The sequence below is a fragment of the Hippocampus guttulatus genome, chromosome 3 (assembly GCF_054856545.1).
Source record: "Hippocampus guttulatus isolate MCC_2025c chromosome 3, RoL_Hgut_1.0, whole genome shotgun sequence".
Lineage (NCBI taxonomy): Eukaryota > Metazoa > Chordata > Actinopteri > Syngnathiformes > Syngnathidae > Hippocampus > Hippocampus guttulatus.
The window spans coordinates 8,217,339-8,234,899 of record NC_141263.1 but is presented as its reverse complement, the minus strand read 5'-3'; the positions used below and the strand labels follow the sequence as shown (position 1 = coordinate 8,234,899).

General features: G+C 43.7%; 2 protein-coding genes across 2 annotated transcripts in view; one reads left to right on the top strand and one right to left on the bottom strand.

Moving 5' to 3' along the window:
* Positions 1 to 3,313, bottom strand: part of adamts7 (a disintegrin-like and metallopeptidase (reprolysin type) with thrombospondin type 1 motif, 7) — a 77,483-nt gene extending 74,170 nt beyond the window's left edge. The window contains exons 1-2 of the mRNA XM_086106855.1: positions 2,969 to 3,313; positions 1,779 to 2,146 (exon numbers count right to left, since the gene is read on the bottom strand). Coding sequence (XP_085962981.1) covers positions 1,779 to 2,146; positions 2,969 to 3,089 — 489 coding nt within the window. The 5' untranslated portion in view covers positions 3,090 to 3,313. The remainder of the gene's footprint in view (positions 1 to 1,778; positions 2,147 to 2,968) is intronic.
* Positions 3,314 to 4,985: 1,672 nt separating this feature from the next.
* Positions 4,986 to 6,425, top strand: LOC147207354 (relaxin-3 receptor 1-like). The gene has a single exon (XM_086106788.1). The coding sequence runs from the start codon at positions 4,992 to 4,994 to the stop codon at positions 6,132 to 6,134; it is 1,143 nt and encodes a 380-aa protein (XP_085962914.1). The 5' UTR covers positions 4,986 to 4,991; the 3' UTR covers positions 6,135 to 6,425.
* Positions 6,426 to 17,561: the final 11,136 nt, after the last annotated feature.

The window sequence follows — 17,561 nt, the reverse complement described above, 5'->3', positions numbered from 1 at the left end:
CCTGCAACAGGGAAAAAAACGTTTGAACATCAATGGTCAATTTGGTGACCCTGTGGTTGTGTTGAGTGCTTAATCTAGTCCCCAGTCTCAAAGACTGCTCCTTTTTTAGAATGTCCTGGCACATACAGGAAGCTGGCTGTGTTGTAGACCTCTTGGACCCACAGATCACAATGAAATCATCCCACATTGTTTTTATTTCACCACACTGTGTGTGTGCTTTAACTTTATTTGGCTGTGTGTACGCTTGTGCTGCGCCTGCGTGTCATCGATTCATAAAACCATATATTCATGCTTTTAATACGTCGTTTCCTATAAATTCATTCGACTTCTCGTGTCAAGGGAGAGTAGCGTAACAAAACAACATGGCCGAAGCAGCGAAATCGGCGCCAACAAGCTTGAAGGCAGATGTCTGGAAGTTTTTTTGGTTAAAAAAAAAAAAAAAAAACAAGAAGACACCATTGTGAGACAGTCACAGGAATGAGAGGGTTTACAGAGTGTTTCTCCACGAAATTTACACTGCAATAAATATTTAAATCACTTTCAACAATGTGGCAGCCCCTTGCAAATGGAATCTAATCAATTTTGGAATTTTGAATCCATAGCCAGTCCTAGAAAGAAGATTCTCGACACTGCCTGGCTTCCGCCATTAATTCTGACCATCTCACATGGAATCATTTTGTTTGCTTGCCTGATAATTCCACTAATAAGTTTGTCTCATGTCGGAAATGGGTGATGACGTCACACGCACAAGTGTATTTTGGGACTGAACTTTTCCAACACGATATCAACATTGTAAGACTATATAAAAATGAGTACTTTATGACGTAACCCTTTTTCATCCATCCATCCCTCCATGTTCTGATCCGCTCATCCTCACAAGGGTCGCGGGGCGTGCTGGAGCCTATCCGAGGTACACCCAGAACTGGTTGCCAGCCAATCGCAGGGCACACAGAGACGAACAACCATTCGCGCTCACAATCACACCTAGGGACAAATTAGAGTGTTCCGTTAACCTGCCATGCATGTTTTGGAATGTGGGAGGAGACGGCACATGTGGAGAAAACCCACGCAGGCATGGGGAGAACATGCAAACTCCAGACAGTAAGGTCAAACCCTATACCTTTGCTCTCTGAGGCCGACACGCTAACCAGTTGACCACCGGGCCGCCCCCTCTTTCATTTACATCTGAATTTTAATGTTTGGGCTCTTGTGTTAGGTCAGTTTTTCTCAAATGTGCAATAGGGAAAAGGGGAGTGATTGATTTTTTTTAATGCTGTTACTCTGTGCATATATTGCACACTACATTATATTTTATATTTCAGATTTTTTTTGTTTAGAGGAGGCATGTGTCAGTGTTCAAGAGGTCATTGCGTTCTATCCTCGGCCCTTGTGACCACATTGAAGGGTCCTTGAGCAAGATACTGTACCCCACTTGCTCCTGACGCTTCATCAGTAGATGAAAATGTTCAGGCTTAGCGGGACCCTCACTCTCAGCTCCCCTATGCCTCTGTGTGTGTGATATGGTTTTATTTGTGGTGTAATGCATGAAATGTAAATAAAATTTAAAAGTCTGAGAATGGAAAGAGATTTTCCATCATTGATTAACAAAGCATATCAAGCATAAAATGTAACTATTCCCAAGTATGAAATGATTTTGAACATTTAACATGCCCAATGATTGCTTCAGTGAATCTGATCATGTGGTTACAGTCTTCAGTTGCAAGCTGTCAATTTTCTGCCCGGTATCGTGTTATATTAGGCACTGGAGTACAACTCACCAGTCCATCACAGGTGCTTATCGCTGCATTGCCTTTGACAGCCGATCCATCCCACACTTCACCCAGGAAATGGCACCGAGCAAATCCAGGGGGGCGGATCTTTCCCCCTTTGAGGCCGCCGTACCGACGCTCTGTCAAGAAGCCCGGGGCCAGCAGATGTGGGTTGAGAGTCAAGTTAAAGTGTAAACTGTGGCCAGCATGCCACAATTGATAGAAGACTCTCTCCTGGTCCATGGACTCCCCTGAGACATGGCGACGCTGTATGCGGCGAGCACGATGAGACAGGAAGTTGGACAGGAAGTGACCTGTGACACTCACTCTAGTGGGGTGAACCACTTCATACGGAGGAAGGTCCTGGAGGAATCTCTCTGTTGGAGCGATGGTGGGAAGAGAACATGGAAAACTTGAGCTATTCAATCAAGGCACGGGAAGAATACCAGGACTGTCTTTTGGTTTCTCGGGCAACCGGCAGACAGATCAATCCATTTAGCTCTGTGAACAATCATTCGTGTGTCTCATATGTCAGGTTTGCTGTCATTTTTAACAGCTGCAGTGTAGAGTGTCATGAAACAGTATTTGCCCATGGGGAGAAAAAAAAATTCTGGCCCGATGTGAAAAAGTCAGGTAAATTAAGCCCTTTTCCCACGATTGTATACAAAGAACCCTAATTAGTGTGAATTTAGTCTTTAATTAGCCTAACTACTATGGATTTGGAATGTGGGCGAAAGGCAGTGAACACAACAAAATGGTGAGATGATGCAAAATCCACAAAGGAAGACCAAAGCAAACATTCGAACACAGAACCTCAGAACTGTGAGTCAAATATACTAACCACGATGCATCCAATGTGCTAGATGTGAGGCTGATCATTGAACAGGGAATTGAATTGTGTATGGCTCACTCAAATCTCGAGATCCTGCATTTCCACATTTTGGCCAGGATTTGAATATGCAAGGCAATAATTAATCAATCCCATGAGCACTTCAATTATGCAATTTATAGCAACCAAAAATTTATGGGAACTATCTTTTCGATCCTAGACTGAGATGTCGATGTGAGCCCTGGAGCTATAGTTGAGGTCTGCTTTGCTCGAAGGCACATAAGAATGAAATGTTTTTTTCTTTTCTTCCAATACTTAATTGCTGCACTCCCAATTCACGTGCAAGCGCTGTTTGGAGAACTTGACTGACCTGGTTGTCGTTGTAGTCCCAGCCCAGACTTGCAGTTGTCCAGCACGGTCACAAGTACCATGAAAAAGTGCATGGGAGAAGCTCCATGTGCAATGTGAACCCTGCAGTCCAAACGGGTCATTTTGCCAGCAGACAGCTTACGTTTACATGACACAGTTTACACGGTGCCAAATGATAATTCAAATGAGCTCCATCGTTGCACCAGCGTTCGAGCGCGCACTTAAACTACTTTCTGCAAGTCAAGCCTCATCGTTATCTGCTGCTGTTTAGGTATTCCCCGTGCTGGGGCTTGTTGTTAGTCGGCCTTCGCCTTTACTTACAAACGCCTGTGCCTCCATCCGCCTCTCGCCGACAGCCAGTGACAGCTTGAAAACTTTGCTAACTTTCGCAGCAGAACCACCCCCACAGATGGGTGGACCCAAAACAATAGTCTTTCTCTTCAGATCGGCTGCAAGGAGTTTTAAGAGGGACTCCGCGTAATCGGAGCCGACCCAGATGCACATCGGACAAGTGCTTGAGGATTCATGTGGGTCACTTCAGGACTCCCAGGTTTATACAACTAATACAACTTTCCGGTCGACACACAGCGGTACCATTGCAGTAAAATGTCAGGAAGTGTTTAATCTGCACAAACCCAGCCAACAAAACGGCATTCTTATTGAAAAAAAACAAAAACAAAACAAAGAAAAAAACCTAAGACACCAACTGTATTCGTCTGCCATCTAGTGGAACAAAGGCGGTACTGTCCATCTATCCGTCCACCTATCTATCTATCTATCCAAATGTCTGTTGATTACACAGGTGTGGTATCTCAAGGCAGGGCCAAATTAAGACTGATGCCAATGTGAATAGTTTTCATCTTTTTTTAATGTATGGATTATTTGACAGACATGTGGTATTTCACAGGGTTATACTATAAGGCGGCAACAATCGTGCTGTATAATAGATTTAACATTTATGTGAAACAGTTCTAATTTTTAGTGAACCAGAAAGTGACTCGCTAGACTTTTTAGTGAGTAGTGCTGTACTGTATATGTACCGGTATATCAATAGTGACATCCATCCATCCATTATATGGGCCGCTTTATCGTCACGAGGGTCCTAACTGACTTTTTGGGCAAGATAAGAGGGGTACATCCTGAACTGGTTGCCAGCCAAGCATTCACACTCACATTCACTGCTATAGGGAAAATTTAGATCAATGATCAATTAACCTGCCGAAGATGCTTTTAGAATGTGGGAGGAAACCGGAGTACCCGGAGAAAATCCACGCAGGCACGGGGAGAGCATGCAAACTCCACACAGAGGGGCCAAAGCCCAAATCCCAGACTTCCGCACTGTGAGGCGGACATGCTGACCAGTCGACGTAAAATATTATTATAATAACAATAATAATAATAATAGGATGACATGGTAGTCGACTGCATTGTGAATGGAACACTAAGTTGTCCCTAAGTGTGATTGTGAGTGCATGTGAATACTGTAGTTGGTTGTCTTTGTGTGCCCTGCGATTGGCTGGTTGACCCGTTCAGGGTGTACCCCACCTGTTGCCTGAAGACGGCTGGGATAGGCTCCAGCACGCCCACGACCGACATGAGGATAGAAAATGGATGGATGATATTGATTATATAATAAACGTAGAATGCTGCGTTTGTTAGAATGTTTCCATTCGTTTAAATCTATCTCCATTCATTCAGTTATTGATTTAATTCGGTTCGGTTTTGTTTTACTTTCCAGCTCTCCGTGCGCCTTTTACGCACATCCTTTCTTTGATGTTTGCCTCCTCGGGAACGGCCTTTCCCATATACAGTATAATAATCCATCACGAAGTGACGTGGGGTTGCTGCTCACTCGTTTCTGAACCCCACAAGTTCCTTTCCCAGCCAATCGTGGCACAGCAGAGACACCCAAGCCAATAAAAGCGCCGCTGCCGTCAGCTGTCTCTCAAAGAAGAGTGAGGATGGACCGCGATTCGAACACGTCCTGATCGAGAGGGCAAGCTTGGTGCCGTGTTGTGTTGAGGATGGATGTCATATTAAACCAGACCGACGTCCTGAACCAAAGCGCGCCCGGCGAGGAGCCGTTCCACTTCAATGAGAACGAAGTGGTCGAGGACGGGAGTCCTTTCCTGAGGATCCTCATCTCAGTGGTCTACTCGGTGGTCTGTGCCGTGGGCCTGGTGGGCAATCTGCTCGTCTTCTACCTCATGAGGCTACGACAAGGTCGAAAGAAGTCGGCCATCAACTTTTTCATCATCAACCTGGCCGTAACCGACTTCCAGTTCGTGCTGACGCTGCCCTTCTGGGCGGTGGACACGGCGCTGGACTTCAGCTGGCCGTTTGGTGACGCCATGTGCAAAGTGGTGCTGTCCGTCACGGTGATGAACATGTACGCCAGCGTCTTTTTCCTCACGGCCATGAGCGTCACCAGATACCTGTCCATCACTTCGGCGCTCAAGAGTTCCGCGCTCAGTTGGCCGAGGTGCGTGAAGTGGGTGTGCGCCGTGCTGTGGGTCGCCGCCACGGTGGCCACGGCCCCCACGGCGGTCTTCTCCGCGGTCACCGTGGTCACCGGCGAGAAACTGTGTCTCCTGAAATTTCCGGAGGGACACGACTGGCTCGCACTTTATCACATCCAAAAAATACTCATAGCTTTCATTATCCCCCTGTTTATCGTGTCCGTCAACTACCTGCTGCTTCTGCGCTTCATTAAACGCAAGAGCATGTGCACCGGCAACCGAAAGAGGAGGTCGAAAGTCACCAAATCCGTTGCCATTGTTGTGTTATCCTTTTTCTGCTGTTGGGTGCCAAACCACGCTATCACCTTTTGGGGCGTTTTGGTCAAACTTAACGCGGTCAACTGGGATCGGTCCTACTACATGGTGCACGTGTACGTATTCCCAGTCACCGTGTGTTTGGCGCACGCCAACAGCTGCTTGAACCCCTTGCTGTACTGTCTCATGAGGCCGGAGATCAGAAAGATGCTCCGTGCTTTATTCTGGAGGTCACCCAGTCCGTGCGCCAGCGACAACAGAAAGGGGTGCGCGGCGCGCTCTCTTACGCACGGCCGCGCACAAGCAGTTCGCACGACTGACAATGTCGAGTTCAATTTGTCCGTCGTCGATCACAGAGCATTTGCAAGCTCCAGAATTAATGGATCCCTTTAATTCGCGATTTAAAAGTTGACTTTAAATCCTCGTTTTCACACTGTGAATGTGGTCGTCGTGCGTAATGCTTTTGCGAGTGAATTTGTAAATCACGGAGCACGTATTATAAGCGACGTTCATGATCATGTCAAACCGAGAAAGCGGCGTCATTTCAGTGCACTATAGCTCCAAAAACTGGACTTTGTCAGGGAGTGATGGGGACCTTCAGGGGAATCAGGGCATCTTATATTTTGAATGTGTAGGAAAGCAACGGTCACATTTCTATTCATGTACACGTTGTAAATACTGTATGTGAAAATAAATGCATTTTTCATCTGTGGAAATTGGCAGTGTTTTTCATGACCAAAAGAATATGTTGGAATCTATCTATCTGTCTGTCCAGTGTTTGTTGCTTTTTTTTTTTCGAAAGGCATCTCTCAGATGACAAAAATTAAAACCAATTGAAACCACATGACATCAAAAACGCAGGTCATGAGAGGCATATTATTTTACAGGCTGGTAAGATATATTATATTATATTATAAATTACTTCAATAGATATTCATTTAAAAATGTGCATTAGTAGTTTTCTGTAATGCAGAACTGTAATAGATCATCACATCAGATCATTTAGCTGCAGGAAATCGTCAAATATAAGATAAGAAAACCTTTATCTGTCTCACAATGGAGAAATATATGAGACACGTCAGTCTAAAAAAGTTTGACTTTCCAACAAACCACAAACACATAATAAACATTGTGAATTTAAGTCCTCTCTAAAAGATCCAACAGAAACACAAGATTAATATCTTTGTAGAGGCAGAATATTTGCACAGCTCTTCCATTAATTAGTTAGCATTCGATGAGCAAAACTACCTCGTGGTACCTGAATGTTTATCTTCAGACCAGAATTTATGAAACACATTAAAATGCAGTGACTCTAAAGCCATGTAAAACGGGGCTTTGTGCATCAGACGTATAAGATATTATGTTTACTTGCGAATCCAAAGGTTTACCATGTATGCAACCATGCTTTTGAAACTTTTTATTGATCGTTTCTTATTTATAGACTAAATCCATATACGTTGCATCTTCAACAATATTCAAGGCAGACGGTGGTGCAATATCTCCTTTCAGTACTTCACCACTCGAGGCGTTCATCTCTATAAAGACCAATGTTACAGCTTCATTTGGAAGCTTCAAAGCTTCAAGGAGACTTCAAGAGGTTTTACAATCTACAATCGTATTGGAATCGGCTGACTTTGAAGGTCTTATACTGTATCTTATAACTCGGACCCATTATTAAATGCATCAAGCCACTCACTAACCTTTCCCCGAATACATTAATCTACAATCATGTTTCATTTGGACAGAAGAAGAGTTCATTATTATTTTCATCGCTTGTGCATATCATAAACTCAAGCTCAAAGTCAGGCTGAAAATTCCCATTGCGATTTCTTCAGTCATTTTAAACTACCGGTATGTGGGTTCCTCTCATCTGCCAGTTCTGACCTTCACCATGTTCTCTCCCTGCTTTCTTTGTCTTGTTAACCATCACTGCTGAATAACAAACACTTGATTTCTTTGCATCTCTGAAACAGCACAAGGTCTGATCCTATTTTTTTCACCTGCCATTTTCCTGAATACGTGCCGAACACCCCTCCCATTTGGTGATCTCCACTCACTTACAGTATCTCTTTTGCTCAAGGGCTTGCCAAATCAGTACGGCATTCGCCTCGCAGCAGCAAAATAATGGCAATACTTAGAATATCAGGAACCGCATTTGATCATTTTAGTGGGTATTCAATATGGGTTTATGCATGCCACTATGAAGCGATGGTACCAACATGATACATGTGAGAAGAATGCCGGAGAATAGACTTCCTCGACGATTGTTTTATGGTGAACTGGCCGGAGGCGGACGCAGGGCGGGGGGACAGAAGAAGAGATACAAGGATCTGCTGGCTGCCAACATGAGGGCCTGTAACATGGAGCCTCAACATTTTGAAGCACTCGCAGATAACAGGGATAATTGGAGGGATGCATGCGAGATGGGGGCAATCAATCATGTGGGGAGATTTGAGGATGCAGCAAGAAGACGCCGAGAGCGCCGACACCGAGTGAGGACCCCGCCATCTGGACAGAGACGAATTAGACTTCGATGCGATGTCTGTGGCAGGACATGCGCGTCAAGAATTGGCCTCTACAGCCACCGCCGTACCCACCTGTGATTACTTCCTGAAGGAGGAAGTGATGTCATCGTCGGCAACGACGGACAGCATTAAGCAAAGTAAGCAAGCATACAAAAACATATTACGTTTTTTCTAAAACGTAATCTGGCGACATGGTGATTGACTGGTGAGCACGTCGGCCTCACAGTGCAGTGGTGCAGGGTTCGATCCCGGCTCCAGCCTTCCTGCGTGGAGTTTGCATGTTCCCCCCGTGCCTGCGTGGCTTTTCTCCGGGTACCCCGGATTCCTCCCACATTCCAAAAACGTGCATAAGTGTGAGCGTGGATGGTTGTTCGTCCATGCGTGCCCTGCGATTGGCTGGCACTCACTTCAGGGTGTCCCAGCCTTCTGCCTGAAGACAGCTGAGATAAGATCAGGCACGCCGCGCCCCTTGTGAGGAAAAGCGGATTAGGAAATGGATGGATGGGTGGATAAAATATAATCCAAAATCAAATGTGCATGCTACAGTATATAAACACTGAATGTCATGCTTAATCCTTAGATGCACAAGAAGGGTCAAAAATGACCCAGGGGCTTGTTGTTTTGCTATATGTTTGTAATTTTAAACAGGTATCTTATAACCTTTCATGTATTTCTCAAGTAGGTTTTGACACAAGGGTATTTGGATTTGTATCTATTTGCTGTAGTTTTGAAATAATTGCAAATTTTGCATTGGTCCCACACTTTTCCATATGTGTTATAAAAAACAAAACCCCAACAACCCGACAAACAGTTGATTTTTATCAACTGTGACTGTCCATTCATCTTCACGATTGCTTATCCAGTTCAGGCCCGTGGGGTGCTGTAGCCTATCCCAGTTGACTTCCTTCTTAAAGCAGACTACACCCTGGAAGGGTCACCAGTTATTGGCAGGGCACCCATAGAGACGAACAACCTTTCACACTCACATTCACACCATCAGTGCGTGTGAACTAAACCCTCACTGCCTGCAAACAAGTCAGACAAATGTACCCCTACACCATCAGCGACCGAACAAAACAACATTGAATAGTATTTAATTGACGGAAAAAGACATTTCAGAGTTTGCTGTCGTGTTGCCACCTTTGGCTTCACCTGCACACATATTAATTCCTCACACAGGTTTTCCTCAACAGAGTGCTTCTGGCAGTCAGGGAATGCTGCTGTGCCCTCAACTTGCATGCATTAGCGTTCACAGTGTCGGGCTCTGTTTACTAATCAATTGGCTTTTTGAGACCAATTAAACAAACCCAAATATATCTCACAGTCAAACGCGATTTTTGCAAGTTAAAATGGGGCCATATTTCTCGTACTTAATTGCTCCACCATCATTTTGGATACACATTTGGAAAGTACTGTCGTGCTTTTCTCAACAGGCTTTCTACTCTGAGAAAAGGGATGAACATTGCTTCTACTTTTCATTTCGTATCCAGCAGCAACCTACTCTGCAAACAAAATGCACGTCGAGCCAAGCAGCAGCTCAGACTGCTGCCAGGTATGTTTGCTAATGATGTCTTTCTCCGATTCTTCCCAGGCCTCGACGTTCTTTGTCACCAATCTGTGGCTAGTTTTGTGAACATCAAAGTACAGTAATAGACCGTCTTTGTAAGTGTCACAAAATCACGCACAATGGTGGGCGGCGCTCCGTATAACAGGCAGAATAAATCAATTTTGTACCAGCAGCATATTTTAGATCTTCATCTCCATGATATGCCTGCATTGATTATTGACAGACTTCTTTTTATAAGTGTGAAACACACCTCCCTTGTGGTGCAACATTTCTTTTAAACCCATGCAGTGGTAAAGGAACAAATTTATTGATTTCAGAGCGAGACAGACATTAGAGGCAGTAGACAAAATCAGACACAACTCAGCTGTGCTCTGAGGTAATTTAGGCAGCTCAGCTTGCTGCTGTGAAAAAAAAAAAAAAAAAAAGATCAGAGTTGGCATCGCAGAACTCCCGTTTTCATTTAGCAACAAACAAAATGTCATTGCAGTCCCAATGCTGTGTCTTAAATTGCCAAAACAAGAATTTCTCATTGTGCAAGAGTCTACTACAGCATCCAGCCCAAGTTGGTGTGAAAACCCAACTAGTTATGCTCCAAGTTGGAGGTATGCTTCAAACACGAATCATATTCTTCTTGCTTGGGCTTTAACAACACTTGTTAAAGCCCATATTTTACTGAGCTGCGAGTGTTTGCGCACGTAGGGAATCTTGGTTGGTCAGCAAGGTTCCCTAAAAGTTTGCAAACTGAAAAATGATTTGCGACCATGAAAACTCTTGGCGAATGTCTGACGAAGGTCTTTGCGACCGTTTGCGACCTTGAATGAACCCTGATGAAAAATCACCACTCGGGCCATGCGCAAACACTGAAGTCTGTGTCCCACTACTTTCGCCAACATTCGCAAACGCTGGCCTGTGAGTGAGATACAGGCTTCACCAACCAACCACCATCGCTCAGCGAAATAAAGGCTTACATACGTTGCGTCCCTCAACAAGAATTGTTGGATGGAAAGACCCTCATTAATATTCCATGCGGTTGTAAAAGGGTAGTGGAGCTACCTTCACAAGTCAAAAGCGACTATGTTTTTGTTACTTGTTGAAGGCAAAATGTTTCTCTCAAAGCATGCTGCGCCTGGAATTGAAGGAAGTGTAAATGATAAATACAAAAGGAGAAATATGGGACCTACACAGAGCGTACTGAAAAGTATTCATTTCTAAACATGTGCTAGCAAGCCACAGGTTCTTTGTAGTAAACTATAGAGCCACAATCGAAAAAAAATCTAGAAATCCTTCCTGTTGTGTCCATTGACATGTGGATAGGAGAGTGACGGGAGGAACAGGCTTTGACATCGTTCCTCCTCCACACTCAGGAGGCTGTTAAGGACGAGCAACATTTGAAGGTGAATCATCACGTTGCACGTTTTGATTCAATTAACTGCTTCCGTGCATCACTGCACGGTGACGGCCGCGTGACCGAGCGGCTGCTGACTTGTACTGATGGCTTGGAGTTTGTCTGAAAGCGCTGCAGCCATTAAAACGGTGGCCATCATGAGTTAGAATTTGTTTTTAGGTTTTGGCTGTCGTGCACCGAAACGGAATCAATGATGGGGGTGTTGGGTGGGAAAAGTGTGTGTGTGTGTGTGTGTGTGTGTGTCGGGGAGAGGTGGTGGATGGCTGCTCGCAGCCGTGATGCCCAGGACTGGTCCATGAATACACTAACGGTTTGGAAAAATTAACATATTTCCCCCAAATCCCCAATGGGCACCCCGTCCTCTGGTTACCTTCAATTTGACACTTTTGATTGTGGGCATGGATTCATCAGTTGATGGCAGTGGCAGATGCTGGTCTGTCAAGGAGGGGAAGCTCAATTTCGACCTACATCATAAAATGTGTCCGTTTATTTATACGTGAATTCTACTCTCCGTTCCTTTTCAAAAAAATGAAAAGGATGCCTTCACCATAAGATCGCTGATTGGCTCATTTTGCTGTCAATCAAAAAGAGATTCAGCCTCAGACAGATCATCCAATTATCATGCAGAAAAGCTGAGCTTCCTGGCCAGCCTATAAACGCCCACTCTCCATAGACTCCCAGAGACGCTGAGCGTCCGATGGGCGGGACAAAACCAGCATTTATCCAATGACTCGTCTCGTTTCAATGCATTGGGACAACCTACACTGAACTCTCTAGACGCCCAGCGTCCGCGCAGTCGACACTCAGCATCCGCACAGTTTAAAGCACAGTGAAGCTGCGGTAATGAATGAGAAGAGAGCCGCAACGTAACCAATAATCAGAAGCTGATTCGGAACAAAAGTTGAGCGCGTTGTAGCGCATATTTAGTCAATGACACGTCCACACAATTGTACGTACACACATATTTTTGATCACTTACTTTTTGACATTTTAGGGGAAGCTGAGCTTCCCTTGCAGTCTTAGAGCAATTGCCTCTGGTTGATGGCTGTTCAGATGTAGACTGGTCTTGCAGAGTCTTTGAGTCAAAAGCACATGGAAGCAAAACAGAAAGAAGAATATGGGCACAAAACAATTAACATTGCATCCTCAAGTCCATTTTGTGTCAGGTGACATGGCCAAATGAGAAAACCCACAAGATTTGTGCAACTCAATATTCATATTAAGTAACTCGTTGGTGAGGCCTCGTCGTCCAGATTGAGGATGAGAGTGACAATTCCACATACATAGGCAATGCAATTATTTACTGGAGACCGTCCTACAGATCAGCAGATCAGTAATTAAACATTTTAATTTAAGTTGACAGATAATTGAGCGAGTGCAAAGTCTTTAAAATTGAAGTCTGGTTCTTACCGCAACTTACCGATCACTCTCAGTCATATTTGCCACCAAGATTTTGAGTTTCTCTCTTGTAGGACAATCCAGGCCTTCATACTCTTTGCGTCCATTTTCAGCCTATAGACTCTGGTAAAATATTGTAAAAAATCTGCAACTGAAGTCCCTTGTCAATCAAACATTATGAAAATAGATTAGCATTGACATTAACATGTAAATTATTTTATGTACGATCTAGGATTAAGCATCAGGGAATTCAAACCGTAGCCCGTTGCAGACTCAACCCTCGATTTCTGTGCCGCCTATCCTCACAAGGCGACTTTGGGCAAGAGGCAGAGTACACCCTGAATTGGTCGCCAACCAATCGCAAGGTGATTAGAGACAAAGAACTTTTCACACGACCACTTCAATTGCAATCAAATTCTTCAAGGACACTCGGCTTTTCATATCATCTCATTTCCATGTTCCATTTTGGAGAATAGGCATATTGTTTGTCAAGCAGCTGACTAATGATACTCTTTAGACTGAATGGAGTCAGCTGGGCGACTCACCAGGCTCTACACAACTCATTGGCTGGTTTGGGTACGGTAGATGTTCTTTTAAGTTCAGACATGGAGTACACAAAATGGAATTAGAAGATACGTCATTCAAGACTGCCTACACCTGGCAACCAGCTCATTGTGTCCCCCGCCTACTGCCTGAAGACAGCTGGGATAGGCTCCAGCCCGCCTATGATCCTTGAGAGGATAAAGTGGATCAGAAAAGGGATGAATGGATGGAAGTATTGAGAGTTATTTGTATTTGTGATTTGCACTTCAGCGTCATCATACTGTTACAGTACTTGCTTTGACAAGCTAACTTGAGTGAATGCTTGAGTGAAAGCAGATTTTCATGTAACAGCATTGCTATCAATTGTACACTCGCCTGACTTGTGTGCAGGCATAGTGGGATCAGTTCCCACTCAGTGGCGGTGTGGATGTGCGTGTGAATGGTTGTTTGTCTCTATATGTGCCCTGCGACTGGCTGGCGATCAGTTCTGGGTGTAGTCTGCCTTCCACCCAAAGTCAGCTGGGATAGGCTCCAACAACTCCCTGGAATCCAGGATAAGCAGTGTTGAAAATGAAATGATGATGAAGATGACGATGATGATTATTATTATGACGGGACCTTATTTATGCTGCATTTATCCCATAAGTCACCGGTTAGGTTGGGTTCCATTTGCCTTGGAAATCAGGGCTGAGAACAACATCATTGCCGAGTTACCAGCGTTCCAGTTGCCAAGTCGGAAAACAAGACGCCGACCTCCACGAAAGTTATTCTGGCTTTTGCCTTGACTGAATATAATCGACTATTAGGCACCGTTCACACGGCAGGGAGCGATGCCCAATTCAGATTTTTTGTTGAATCAATGCACTTGTTCACATGCATCCGTAATGCGACATGCATGCACACAAAGGATGACGTCGAATAACTCGCGCGTAAAAAAATGCCACATGGCGGAGTGTTTACCGCATTAAATATTGTCTCGTGTGCACACGCTCTTCAATCTTCTCATTTCTTGGAGACATTCACTGACGATTATGTCATGTTATGACTGCATGTAACAAATGAACCATCTATGTGGATGAATGACTACTACAGTATTGCCATCATTTCATCTTCATGCTTCATGTTTGTAATGGGATTACATTAAAGACAAATATAAAGTACCCGTATCCCCCTGTTGCAATTATCAACAATTTTTCAGATTGGGCAGTCCACAAAGCACAAGAGGACCCTTATTCGGTCATCTTTCCAGCAGACCAAGTGAATCTGGTTTAACCCATTTAATCCCAAATTTTCCCCAGACATTTAAAAGTCAAAATCAGGTGCCATTGGAAGTCCTTTTAAGTACGGTAATCAATAATAAAACATTTTAGAGCCCTTTAAATAAAATCATTGTTGTTCTTCACAAATGTGACCGGTGGGATTAAATGGGTTAAATCTGATAACCCCCATTGTGAAATGTGAACATTATATTGACATCTGACCACAGTTAACCATCAGAAATTCAATAAATTTGTCTACAAATAGAGCTTCAAAGAAGGACGCACCACATGCGGGAGCCCCCTTTGTTAGTGTTTACCTCCATTGAACCGCACTCTATTCTGGTCACCCGCTAGGGATCAAGCCAACACAAACCAGATGCCATGTGACACCCAACTCAAATGTGTGCTTCTGACGACCCCCAAAAAGATAACCACAAGAACTGCAAATGTCTTTGTTTGCCACAGAACAATGGAACAATAACTTCCTCTCTATGCAATTTTAAGTACAACCTACGAAATATTGTGAAGGTGTTTCATGTCTGTGTGCGCTTGGTTTCTTCTGTTTAAATCAATGGAAGAGTTACAACTTGAAATGACAATTATTATTTTGAGTTATTTTCTTTCAGAATCAGTTGTTGGATTGACTGAATTTTGATTTCAATGGTTTATGATACGTGAAGTATATTCTTAAGATATATTATCAGAGCGGGACACCAGGTTAACGTAAACCCTTTATCAAATTCCTTTGTTCAAAGACTGAAAAGTTTTGAATAATCAAGTCATCATCTATCTCCCAAATGTTTGAGGAGTGGCTTCTGAGTGTGAATCTGGCAAAAGATTAGAGCCGCTGTCCCTCTTTGTTTAGCACAATATACCTGTATATGTGTGTGTGTGTGTGTATGTGTGTGTGTATATATATATATATATATATATATATATATATATATCCAAAAACATGCATGGCAGGTTGATTGGACGCTCTAAATTGTCCCTAGGTGTGAGTGTGGGCGTGGATGGTTGTTCGTCTCTGTGTGCCCTGCGATTGGCTGGCAACCGATTCAGGGTGTCCCCTGCCTACTGCCCGAAGACGGCTGGGATAGGCTCCAGCGCCCCCCGCGACCCTAGTGAGGATCAAGCGGTTCTGAAAATGGATGGATATATATATATATATATATATACACAATACAATACAATACATGCTGATTTATATAGCACTTTCACAACAGCGGCAGCTGTAACAGAGCGCTTAACAAAACAGTTAACATAAAGTAAAATAATAAACAGAACACATAACATAAAACACGGACAGTCGTGCAGTCCTAACCACTTTTCCATCACACGCTTTGTTGTTTGAAGCAGTTTGAGATGAAAGAGGAAAGAATCAAAGTGGATCAGAGACGTCACGCTCAAAATGTGCACACGTCGGCTACAAGCTAAGTTTCAAAGTCAACAGGAAGCTGTAGCATCCATTGACGAAAAAAGAGATTGGTTCACTTCTCCTGTCCCATGGAAATCCATTTCAATTCCAAGCGGTGACCCTCGGTTCCAAATACGCATCGGCGCTCTGCACCAATGCTCCTCTCTCCTCATCCTCAACTTCAGCAGCCATCCATCCAGCCGCACCAACGCTGACTGTCCAAATGCGCCGACATATCCACTGAACAAAACGGCGTTGTGAAAAATGCTGCCCATTACAGGCGCAGAAAACACAAGCGCCCCAGGTCTGTCCAGCACCGACAGCCTCCCAATCAAAATCTGTGCTGGTACAGGCGTGCTGCCGAGAAGGCGCAACCACCAAGCACAGATACTTCACCTTTGACGAATGTCATGGCCAAAAAACGCTGAAAACAGTCCATATCAGGTCCACACGATGAAACAACAAACAACATGTGACAAAACAAAAGACAAAAACACCAAAAAAGAACAAAAAAGCAAGGCTCTTGTAGAGCACTTGCCGAAGGCTGCCTACTCGGGCGCCATCTTGGAAAAAAAAAAATATATAAAATAAATAAATAAAACAAATAAATAAACAAACAGCACTTTGCCCACACCTTCACCCTGCATCTTTCCGAGCATGCCTATGTGTTTCTATGTTATGATATGATATTCTTGCATGTGGTTCTATGTGTGGCGTGCATATAGGCATCGACCTGGGGGCCACAAGCACAGGGCCCCTGTGAAGGACCCCCCCCCTCCAATCCATGTATCAAAGAACGAATGATACACGGATTCCCCCCCCGCCACCCCACATTCAACACAATCCTTATAACTGTAGTCTGTTCCATCCACTGATTTTTAAATATGTTGACGGGATCGTAATGCTGGAGGGAACAATGTGAGTATTGTCTGCGTCTGTGCAGCTCTATTGGACTTTTGCAAATGGCTGTATTCAATCATGCTATTATTAAGAAATAAAGTAGTGCATTTAGAGAAAAAAATCCATCCATCTTGTGGACGTCACATTTCTCATTTCATTTGAAATGTTTGAGTAATCTCTTTTATTGACTACATACAACAGGAATGTGATTTTTAAAATTATTTTAAATGATTTTATTTGATTTTTTTCCAGTCATCATCAAATTAGTTTCCGGACGCCTTGCTGCCCCATTCACAACAGCAGGAAAATGAGCAGACAGAAAGAAAAAAAAAACTCCACTGTGCAAACAGTGGAAGCTAATTTCGGTATATTATCCATCCGGGACAAATTTGAGCCTCACATCTTTTTATGAGATTTAAAATGACACCTGCCATTACTTCTACTAATTTCTGAGGCAGTTGATGGGCTCAAGTTTTTCTGACGGTTCATTTCCCCATTTTCATTGAAACTTGAAGTTTACCGGAAACTGATTTGGTGATCACTGGTGAGATCTGAAGTACATCTCGTCATGGACATGATGCACCTTGTCCATTTCAGCATCAACATGTTGCGATAAGGTTAGGGAACATCAACAACAACTTGGGAACATGTCACGTCATGAGCATATCGGCCATATGTAAAACTATGGGTCTCCATATATTGTTAGGAGAATTTATTTATGAATGATCACAAAGCAAATCAAATAAAATTGGCAACAGATTGAATTTTTAAAGCATTCTTGGCGGAAGAAATACAAACAAGATTTT